This window comes from Pteronotus mesoamericanus, unplaced genomic scaffold (genome assembly GCF_021234165.1).
Source record: "Pteronotus mesoamericanus isolate MK-2021 breed Mesoamerican mustached bat unplaced genomic scaffold, CSHL_Meso_final scaffold_507, whole genome shotgun sequence".
NCBI classification, from domain to species: Eukaryota; Metazoa; Chordata; class Mammalia; order Chiroptera; family Mormoopidae; genus Pteronotus; species Pteronotus mesoamericanus.
In genome coordinates this window covers 16,160,642-16,172,721 of record NW_026555319.1, presented here as the reverse complement: position 1 = coordinate 16,172,721, position 12,080 = coordinate 16,160,642, and the positions used below count along the sequence as shown (strand labels likewise).

At 36.3% G+C, this 12,080-nt stretch overlaps 1 protein-coding gene across 1 annotated transcript in view; it reads right to left on the bottom strand.

The window, feature by feature from the left end:
- The window catches only part of HORMAD2 (HORMA domain containing 2), a 67,838-nt gene extending 55,998 nt beyond the window's left edge, over positions 1–11,840 (bottom strand). The window contains exons 1-4 of the mRNA XM_054594349.1: positions 11,790–11,840; positions 7,990–8,131; positions 3,205–3,268; positions 2,428–2,464 (exon numbers count right to left, since the gene is read on the bottom strand). Coding sequence (XP_054450324.1) covers positions 2,428–2,464; positions 3,205–3,268; positions 7,990–8,131; positions 11,790–11,840 — 294 coding nt within the window. The remainder of the gene's footprint in view (positions 1–2,427; positions 2,465–3,204; positions 3,269–7,989; positions 8,132–11,789) is intronic.
- Between the last annotated feature and the right edge of the window lie 240 nt (positions 11,841–12,080).

Sequence of the window (12,080 nt, the reverse complement as noted above, 5' to 3'; positions counted from 1 at the left end):
ATCATACCGGCCTTCCAGATCATATGATAGATTCTGAACTTTGTTTTAAAAGCCATGGGGGATTTTTAGGCAAAAGAATGACATGATCAGACTTAGGTTTCTGTCAGGCACAGAATGGGCAAGGGAGGGAAAAAGGAGGTAAGAAAGGAGGGAGGGAGTGGGGGAGAGAAAGAGAGAGGAGGGGGAGGAAAAGAGAGAGAAAGAAGAGAACATTCACGTGATGCTTATCATGTGCCAGATATGCTCTAAACATTTTACATCAGTGGTTCTCAAAATATGGTCCCTAGACCACCAGTTTCAGTATCACCTGGAATTTGTCTGAAATGCAAATTCTCAAATCAAAAATTTTGGGGTGGGGCTTATCAATGTGTGTTGTAAAAGTCCTCCAGGTGGTTCTGATGCAAGTTAACATTTGAAAATCACTGCTTTAGATTAACTCATTTAATTCTCAACCTAAGAGCTAAGTTCTATTATTATCCCTATTTTATATGCAAAGAAACTAGAATACTAAGAGGTAGGTTATTTGTCCAAGGTCATACAGGTATTAAGAGTGTGGACAGAAAAAGGTGTTCTACAAAAACTAACCTTGCAGTATGATTTGATCATAAATTCCTAGTTGGGCAAGGTGGATAGTCATGCTCCAGACATTTAACTTCTTTAGGAAAAGGTTTATCTTTGCCCTAAGGAAGCCCTGTCCACTGTTTTTGTGTATCTAGGATTAACACACGTTTGAAATAACTACCCTCAGGAGAGCACAAAATCATACTATCCTGTAATCCAATCTCCATTTTGCTTTCACCCACCTTCAAGTAACCTCCCTCAGTTCCCTCCTTAGTCTCAAATGTACAAAAGAAACTGAAAAACTGCTATTCTTAGTATCAAACTCTCATCAAATTTTTCTACAGGTTTGGATGTTTTTAGGTCCACAAGTGGCAAAACTGGGATTCACTTAAGACTGTGTCTTATTTCAAAACTCGAGGTCTTAACTATATTGTTCTGCCCCTCAATGATGGACACTCAGGAAGTATTGCTAAATGAATGGATGAAGAAGAATGACACTGTTCAGTATGCTGGGGATGATCTTCTCCCCCTCTCAACCTATCCAGATTCTAAGGGCTTTCAATGCTCAAAAGTCATTTTCTCCCGAAGATCTCCCTCTTGCCCCTCACTGGATATAACCCTTCCTTTTCCATACTTCCATTGCACACAATCCTTTGGCATCCATCACTTTCTAATGAGTATTATAGGTACTTATATTTATGATAGAGGTGATAGTTAAAATATGAAATGGAAAAAAAATATTTAAGAGCCCAATATGGCATAGGTGCTGACTAATCAAAAGGATGAGAATTTAGCCCTGGGGCTGGGTTTCTGGAAGCTCCCCTGGGCTAGGTTGTTAACCCTTTAGTTGCTAGATGGTGAAGCTTACTGGGGGGATCCCAAAAGAGCTACTGGTGGGGTGAGAGGGAGGCCATTATGGGAGTCATTGAGTCTCAGAGAAGCAGCTATGCACCACCTGATACAGAAATTTTAAAAGGTACAGCTGGATCAGTGTGTAATAACTGATCACCAGCCATGCATATGAATATCATTTATCTCCTGCCATGGTCTATAAACTTTTTAAGTGCACAATCCCACATCTGTTTTATTTTTGTATCCCACAGTTCCCCAGGTCAGTGTTGAGTAAATCAGAAATAGTAACAGTTCACTGAAAAAGGAAATGTATGTATGCAACTAAATAATCCAATGTAAGACTTATTTACTTCAAGATTTCTTAAAGAAATAGAAATTGAGAAAGAGTAAAAAGAAGACACAGATGGAGATAAAGTGGTGGAAGCAGTGATAGAAAGTGTATATATGTATATCTTTTCTCTTCAACTAGGACTAGAACTTCCATTTTTACACACTTTTAGCTGTCTTGGGCAGCAAGAAAGATTTGATGCACTTAAAATTCAAGCTGCATTTCTAAAAAATTTGAGCTACAATACTAGTTATTTTGAGGAAACAGGTTCTATATATGCACCAAACATAATTAACAAAATAACATAAAAATGGATTATTCAAGTTCATTTTTGCCTTTTATATCTGCAAATTAAATCGTCATTATTTTGAACATGTTCAGTGCGCTAAATGCCAGACTCTTGTCTCCCTCTTCCACATCCTGAGGATCTCTTCCAGTGACTTCAGAGGAAATTCTGTGGTCAAAAGATATGAGTATGTAAAAGTGAAAACTGAGGGTTTCATTTCTAATTGATGTAAATGAGACAGCAATAGGACAACAAAGACATAATAAAATGAAATTAGTTTATGAATGCAAATGCAGGCACTGATATACTGTTAAAATGCAGCAACAAAATAAAGGTTAAACTTTTTTTAAGGGATAAAAATGAGCCTTTGATCCTAGCATAAATGTTAAAACATTCTTACGTATCTCTTTTCCAAAGCATCAAAACAACCTTGAATCCTGTCAAGAAATAAATGTTTGATGTCAACTTGGCAAAGCCAAAAGTAATTCAAGTACAGAATTGATTTACATATTTTGCTTTGAATTACATTAAATCAATAACCATCTACCATTCCCATTTAATCAATTATTTAAAACTCTCAGTATCTTCTTCCCCGGCCAGGTGGTTCAGTTGCTTGGAGTGTTGTCCTGTACAACAAAGGGTTGCAGGTTTGATCCCAGGACAGGGCATATGCCTAGGCTGCGGGTTCAAGCCCTGGTTAAGGTACATAAGGGAGGTAACCAATCGAAGTGTCTCTCTTGCATCAATGCTTCCTTCCCTAACTCTCTTTCTCCACCCCCTAATAAATCAGTGAATATATCCTCACGTGAGGATTAAAAAAAATCCCAGTATCTTTTAATATGTTAATAGAAATTTATAAATAATAGGTAAGCAATTTTGAGGCACAGATTCACATCTTATTTTTCTTGTTGGTGTCCATAATGTTTAGGACACTGACATGCTTATGATGAGTAATTAAATATTGATTGGTATTTTCCTTTCTTTATACAAGTCCATTTACTTTAAAAACAACACTAAATCATTATCTTAATACTGAATAATTATTACAAATTTTTAGGAATTTAAAAAGATAGAAAGAAATCATATTAAAGAAATGATGTTACTAAATAAAGTCTTATGAGTTATTTCAGTCATGATAAAAATAATGCTGAACTTTTGTAAAATTTCACTTACTTACCATTTGATAATATGCAGTGACCCAGGACATTTTTTATCTTCTCGGAGGATTTTTAAACTGAGGTCTACAAAAATACAAACATAGTCTGTTTTCATCTACTAAATGACTGCTGTACTAAAATTGTCCATCCTAAACAAAGGCATTTCCTTCAACTAATTTATTTATACAACTTAGTTTTATAGCTTATAAAAACCTTTGGAACCTCTAAATAATCAAAAAATAAATCCTACATTGATAATTAGGTTAGTTCCAATTTTGATTATAGTTTAGTAGTCTACTCTTATGCAATGTAGTGAAGGGGAACAAAATATGACATCCCAAAATTTGCCAATTTGGCCCATGGATTATTTGGAGCTGACAGCAATCAAGACCCAGCTGACTCAAGGTAAACTTTTCCCTTTTCCTTACTGACTAAAAGAATTTAGAGCCCTGACCGGTGTGGCTCAGTGGGTTCAGTATCGTCCTGCAAACTAAAAGGCAAACCAAAAGGTCACTGGCTACATTCCCTGTCAGGGCACATGCCTGGTTGCGGGGGCCTGGTCCCAGCTGGGGGCTGTGAGAGGCAACTGAATGGTGTTTCTCTCCCTCTCTTTCTCCCTCCCTGCCTCTCTCTCTAAAAATAAAATAAATAAAATCTTAAAAAAAAAAAAAGAATTTAGATATGGGACCTGGCCCAGAAAGAGAGCTATTACCAGAGATAACTTTTTATCTGAAAGATTTATCTATATAACAGGGAAAACATCTGATTACCAAACACCTGCTCCTCTTACCTTCCTGTGAATTGCTCTCCTGTCCTTTGAAACTCCCAGGCTGTTCTCCTACTCCTTAGCTCAGGATGGCATATAAGCCTCAATTGCTTGACTGTCTTTGGTCTCATATTTGTATGGGGCTCCAGTATGTACAAAATTAAATTTGTTTTTCTCATTTTAATCTGCCTTATGTCAACTTAATTACTAGATAATTCAAGGAATTTAAAAGAGTAGAAGAAAAAAAATTCATTCCCTACAGTAGCACAACTGGTTATGAAATCAACTTGTGTCACTTCTTTGCTTCTGTTGAATTCTAAATAATTATAAGGTAGTATTGAGATCATCTCTAATTTAAAACATATACCTCAAAATCAAGTCACTTCTCTGATATTTCTCTTTCTCTTACTGAAAAAAAAAGAAAGAAAATTTTTCCATGGATTGTTCTCACATATTAATATCCACCTGAAATTCAACTGCCTTAGGTGTAGAGGCTCTGTAATACATCTGACAAGTCCAGCAATTAAAAGTAGTCTCATAGGGTTGTTAGCATAGGTACATAGATGTTAATAAAAGAGAAGGGAGCAAAATTGGTTAAATTTAATTAGATCGAAAGCTACAGCTTCACACATTCCAGGGAATAGCTGAATTGCCCTGCCAAGAGGATTAACATCCCTCCAGGACTAGCTTTTCAATCTCCCCAGGGAAATAATGGGGAGGGCGGGGTAGATATAGAACAATAAGGGGGAAATCCCTCTGCTGGGCACATTCCCAATAGAAGCCAAGGTGGTGCAAAGGGACACCCTTCTACTATGAGACATGAATAGGGGGAGCCAAGATGGCACCCATAAAGGCCTGTTAGTCTAGCCTGTGAAAAGGATCGGATTGGATAAGGGACACAGAAACTTGGAAGATCTAGAAAATGGATTGGTTAGGGGAAGGGCCCAGCACAAGCCCACAAAGAATTGGGAAAAAGATTGGTTAGTTTGAAAGGGCACCTAGTCTTCCCCAAGCCCAACATAATATAATCAAAGCTTAACAAAGGCCTCACTCAGTAATACACAGTCACTTATTCATTCATTCTCATGTTCTCTCTCCATAGCAGTGGCATGGGCCCAAGCGTGAGGTCCAAGTGTGGCTCCAAGTGCAAGCCTGGGTACAGCAATGCAGCATTGGCCAGAGCACAGCCAGGAACAGAGACTAAACCAGTCGGATAGACACAGACTGAACTGGACTAAGCTTTGGGATGGAATGAACTAATGGTGCAGAATTTCTGGACGTTGGTCCTTCCTCTGGGCTTGATGAAGACAAGATAGGACTTCTGCAGTGGGATGGAGCTGAACCACTTGGCTGTGGAAGCGATACAGACTCAGGGCACCTGGGGACAGTCCTTTGTGTTTGCTCCAGCTTCAATAAATCTTACCATTACAACTAATCCTCCCATGCATGGTCCCTGAAATGATTTTTTTGCAACATCTGAAGAACCTCATTTCCACTGGCAACAGGGTGATCTGATCATAAATTCCTAACTGGGCAAGTCATGATGAGTAGTCACACCCCAGCCATATAATATCTTTAATAAAAGGTTTATCCTTGCCTTAAGCAAGCCCTGCACATTGTTCTTATGCATCTAGGTTAACACACCTTTGAAATGCCAGAGTAATCCTTTTATTTCTGGCCCCTTTAGCCCTAACCACCTCAAGAGTGGGTAACTATCCTGTAATCCAGTCACAGAAATTCTCTGTCTTGCTTTCTCCCATCTTCATGTAATCTTTCTTATGTTCCCTCCTTAATTCCAAATGTGTAAAAGAAGCTGCAAAACTGATTCTCTTAGAGCATTTGAGATCTTGCTTCCTGGCATGGTGTCGGTTTGGCTCAAATAAACTCTTAAAAAAATTCTCCACAGGTTTGGATATTCTTATGTGAACATAAGGAAGAAAAGAAAATTGTATTAAAAGAGTTTTGGTTTAGCTCAATCCAAAATCAATCACCGATTCACGTATTACTTTGTATAAGTCACTTCACCTTTTTATACTGTTTCCTGTCCTTAAATTAAATGTCACCTCTACCTCTATAGAAGGATATTAAAATTATTCCATGTTGTTATAACATTTAGATTACAAAAAAAAGAGAGTAACATAGAAGTATTGAGCATTTTTATGATGTATGCTACTTTAAGAGAGAGCGACACATGTGACTTCCACATAAACTGTCACAAAAAATAAAGCTATAGGAATAGTATTACCTCCTCCCTCCTCCCAACCCTGCCATGCCTAGGGTAATAACTGACACACAGTAAGTGCTTAATTATGTTAAAGAAAAAACCACAGGCTCAAAATAAAGTCAATTATGCTAAAAGCCCATAATTTCAAACCTAGATTTAATACCATATCTAATTGCAGTTTCAACCTCTCCCAGAAATGTAAGCTTAAGATTTTATTTATTTATTTTTAGAGAGAAGGGAAGGGAGGGAGAAAGAGAGAGAGAGAAACATAATGTGAGCAAGGACATGAATCAGTTGTCTCTGTACACATCCCGACCAGGGACTGAAACTGCAACTCAGACATGTGCCCTGACAGAGAATTGAACCAGTGACCCTTCACTTAATGGGGATGGTCAACCAACTGAGCAACACTGGTCAGGGCCGGAAATGGGAAATGTAATCTTAATCAACCAGTATCAAATTTTCTGTTCCAGCACCAGTCAGGTAATATGCCACTATGGTCTCTTTCCAGCTCCAAAAATCTGCATGATAAAAACCCTTCCCATTATCTTCCTCCAAAGAAAAGGTGTCCTGGCCCAAAAATAATCTATTCTTTTATTAATAGCTTCCTTGCTCCACTGTTCTTCCTGTAAAAAGCTTCCATTTTGTACAACCCTTCAAGGTGCCCTTCTAGTTGCTAGAGGGAATGCTGCTCAATTTATGAATTGTTAAATAAAGCCAATTAGCTCGTCAAATTTACTCAGATGAATTATTTTTAACAACTATCTACCCTAGACATGTCTTTTTCCAATTCTATGTTCCAAACAAAAGGAGAAACTAAAACTATGTGCTATATATAAACATATTCACTATTACAGTTTTATATCCAATAAACTAAAAAAGGACACAATACAAGTGGGGTTTTCATAATTAGAAATATCATGTTTTTTTGTTTATGGCATACATGTATTTCATTGATGCTCCTGTAGAATAACAAATATTTAAGAAAATTAAATTGGAATGAGGCCAAAGTAAATCATTAAATGCAGATATGATAAATTGAAAGTAAAGTTAGATTTTAAAAAATATGTTACAAGGACACTTGTGGCTCTCTATTTTTCAAATGGTCGCTCCCACTGTAGTAACAAAGCAGCAAGATTTTCTGAATTGTTACCATAATCCACATTTTAAACAAATAATAAGATTTTGAAAAATTGAGCAGTCCTAGGTACTTTTTTTTTTAATGCAAGAGAAGGAAAGGATCCAGAAATAGTTTGTAATATAAGAAAATGAGATATGTTTAAGGGCACAAGAAACAAAAAGAAAGTTGAGGATCTGGTAATTGAGAATAGACCAAAGCTGACTAAATATCCATGTTAATCAACAATTGGGTTTGGCATGAGTAAGCGTCTTCCCAGCATATTTACATATATGTTAACAGGAAGAAGAGTTTTTCACCTGGATCTATGAAGCTTCTCAATGCCAAAGTATAATTCAAAAAACAAATTCAACTGAAGTACAAAAATTTGCAAACCCATAGCATCCAAATAGATTTTGATCTCACTGCTGCTTTTATAGGTATAGGTTAGAATTATTGGGCTTGTCCACACAGAATTCTGTTCTTCTCAGTCAGTCATTTGGAATTTAGCCAGGAATAAATGGTTCCTATAAGTAAAACCATTAAACATTGTGAAATTTAAATGGAAAATGAATTGAAAATTGTTCTTGAAAAAAAGGACCATGCCTTGGAATTAGGACACTCTGAGAAATTAAAGGTTTATTCCTGCCAAATACAGAAAAGAGCTACAACGGCTGAAATAACCACTTAAACTTTACCATCCAAATGGCGTTCTCCATAAGAGCTCTCTGGAAACAGACCCCTTAAATATGTTATACATGAGATAGAAGTAGCAAAAAGTTTCTTCACCATTATCAATGACTCATGCTCATTAGTAATTTGGGATGGGAAAATTGTTTCCTGGAAAAAAGAAAAACAAAGATGAAGAAGATTAGTATTCTTTAATATTCTGAAAAATTAAGGTTCTTTTGGGTAATTGGGTAATAGTCAGCCCATCACACTGTCACCACACATATGATGGAAAATATTTTCAAGACTTCAAATCCAGTACCTTTACAGTAATCAAAAGGAAACAGGCTTTAAATATTGCATTACATTGGATCTCCACAGGTAAGACAGAGGAGAAAGGCAGAGAGCTACCTAAGTAATTTAAAACTATTCAATAATATAATTTATCTCACAATGATCCATGGATTTGAGGTAAAACTGGAGTTTAATTATAATTATATAATCTCCTTCCCTTTCACACAATCCTCAGAACCCACTGTCATCTGTCTTTTTTTCCATTTGTTCTATATTATTTGCTCCAAAGTCACCAAGCACATCCTGTCATCCACCTCCTCTCAGTCCTCATGCTATGTAACTTCTCTGCAGAGCTTGACACTTTTGCCTATACTCTCACTCTTCTCTCTCAGCTACCCTAACACTATTTTATTTTGATTTTTCACCTATCCCTCCATATATATCTCAGTCTCTTTTATTTTTTTCCAGTTTTTCTGCCTTTTAAATATTGGTCCCATGCCAGGATTCTGTCTTCAGTTCTTTACTCTTTTCAAAAACTCTCTCATTTTGGGTCATCTCGTCTAGTCTTGCTGCTTCAACCATAGCTGTAGCCTAATACTCATTTCTGTCCTGAGCCCCACTTTTATATTTCTATTTTCTGAACATCTGCTTCTAGACCACTTTATAGACCCCCTCAAACTCAGTTTATCTCTATCATCCCTGACTGAAACCTGATCTCAAGATCCATTCTCAAGTGAATCGGCATCACTCTGGTCACCCAGAACAGTAGTAGAATCACCTGGCTTCTCTCTCCTTCATACCCCATAACCAATCACTAAATTCTATTAATTTTTTGTAAAAGAATTCTTAAATCTCTTTTCTCCTTTCCCTTCTTACTGTGGCTGTCTTGGCTCAGGACATAGTCACTTTTCCCCTTTATCACTGAAGCAGTTCCTGATCTCCCTGCCAACAGTTCCTTTTATTCAATCTGTATTTCATATTGCCATCATGACACTCCCAGTGTAAATACAGAATAGAGTTCAAGTATTTTAGAGTGACATTTGAGAATTATGTATCTAAATCTCATCCTTGCCTAGCTCTCCTGCCTCATTTCCCACCCCCTCCTGTATGGTTCAATTGGTTGGGGTGTCGGTCCCATAAACTAAAAGGTTGAAGGTTCAGTTCCTGGTCAGGGCACATGCCCAGGTTGTGGATTCATCCTTGGCCCTTGCATACTGGAGGCAAAGATCAATGTTTCTCTCACATTGATGTTTTTTTCCCTTTCTCTCTCTCTCCCATGCCCCCCTCCCCAATCCCACCACCTCCAGAATCTAAAAAAGAAAGGTATATAATGAAAGTATTACTCTTGAAGCTATGATAAAAACTTTGGGGAGAAATTAATGTGGACCTTAAATGCCAGGCCAAGGAATTTATGCTTTATTTTGCAATCAATGGAAAGTCAGCAGGTTTTATCAAGTAAATAAGTAAAATAATTGTTTCAGGAACATTAAGCTGTAGGGAAAGAAGGAAATATTGATACTGAATGAGAATTTTCAATGTATGTGGTATGAGTGTGAATGTATGTGTATAAGATTTTATAAAAAATTGCTCTTTGATATTTGTACCCATGGATCCTGAAAAATTAAGGTGCTTTTCGGTAATAGCTGGTATGGCATGCATATATAGTAATTTATTTAAAGCATGCCAAACTTAGAGGCAATACTTGAGCAATAATCATTTATAAAATTAAGCAACTTGAAAGTATAAAGATGTTTACTTTAAATATAGGATCTAAAATCTATTTGTAGCAAATAAGATCAATGGTAAGAAGAGGCCTCCGGAGATCTGTTACTTCTCTATACACCAGGGTTTTTTTCCTCAGCCCAGCTGGTCTAGTACTTTAAGAGCTATCATTGTTTTTATAAATGTCTAATACATGAAAATACTATCGGTTGATAATAAAACAACACTATTATAAATTATTTTGGTAAGATAGTATGCTAATGACATAAGTGATATTTGACAGTTTAGCTGGCAAGTTCCATGACCTAAGGCAAGTTTCTTTATTTCTCTGAGCTTCAGTTTCTTTACTATTGCAAGGTTTAATTGAAATAATAATATGAAGCCCTTGGCACAGTGCCCAGCACATGGTAGTGATGAGTAAATGTTAACTTCTATAGTTATTGTTTTTGGAAGTATTAAATAGCAAAATCACAGTCACTTATACTGGGAGAAGTAGCTCATGCAGTCCAAACTACAAAGATCTGTTTATATCAGAAGAAAAATAATTGCCAAGCTGATAGTAATTCATATACTTAGCTCAGCATTCCTCCCCCTCCCAGGAAGGAAGCACACTTAGAAAACTAAATGAGATCAGGAGCCTGCCTGGTGAGTATATTGAATTTGAGCCAGAAAGATGACTGCTTTCTCTCTGCCCTAATTCTCCTTCTACTTCAATATTTCCTACTTCTGCTACAGTTTAATATTCTTGAAACAATTGTTTTACTCACTCTCCTGATCAAACCCACTGACTTTCTATTGACTGCAGAATAAGGCATAAATTCCTTAGCTTGGCTATTAAGATCCATATTATTTTGCCCTCAAAGTTCCCATTTAATTTTATTTCCTCTTTCTGTTCAACATGATGACACTCCACTCCAGTAAGAATAGTTCTTTATTATTCTCTCAATTATGTCATGCTCATTTTTTTTTTTTTACTCTGAGCCAAGGCATACACTAGGTTTTCCTCATGAAATTCTCTTTTCTCTCCTCTATCCAAATAATTTTCATCATTCAAGATCTTCTTTAAGTCTCACATCCTTCATGAGGAATATACAAACTATTCCAGTCTATATAAAATCTATAAATGCTTATAATTTGTATTGCTTTACTCTTTTTCATATATACTGCATAAAGTAATGCACATGCTACTTTATATATTGACTTAACTCAAGCAAATCTTAATTCAACCAGATTATAAACTTCTGGAAGATAAAGACTCTTTTTTATTCTTTCAGAAGGTAACACAGTATTAGATGTCTATTATATAATATTAAGCTCTCAGTGAATACATAAATAATTCATTAATTAATGTCATGGGACAAGATAAATTTGACCAGGTGAGTCCAGCAAGGCTGCCTAGACCTGACATGCTCCTCCAGGGTCTCAGCATCCAAGTTTTTCTCATTGTTCCCCCCGTTCCGTTCTTAAAACTACATCATGTTGTGCCTCAGAAGTTTCCTAATTGTTTCAGGAAGTGAATGTCTAACAAAGAACTGCTCTCTTTAAATATCATTTTTGTTTCTGATTTCCTTCACCCTAGAAAAGTCTAAATAAATATGAAGCAAGCACCCAGTAAGTTATTTTGTAGAAATCTATTCTAATTTTCTGAACATTCTTGGCCCATTAAGCAGTGGAAGTGTAGACATACTCTGCTAGAAATTTTGTGCTAATTAACTGATAAACTGCTGATTTAAAACAATGCCAAAGATTAAAGTCATGATTCTGAACTAATTTACTAATAGTCATCGATTTTCTTTTAATTCTTAATAAATACCTTAGATGCCTTGTGAATTCTGATGGAGTGAGAGAGCTGAGCAGTGGCCATTATAGTAATGTATCAGGATTCTTTTAAGAAGACTAAACTGCAAAATAAAAAAAATCAATTAGAGACCTTGCTACAATATTCTTTGGAAAAATTAGTTTAAGAAATTAATTTTGACCTCCACTACCAATTTTCTATAAATTTGGCATGAAGTCTCTGAATTAGTTTCCAACCACCCAACGAAAATGAAGTTGCCTTACTCGTTACCAAATACACTTGGGGGAGACAAATATTTTAAATCAC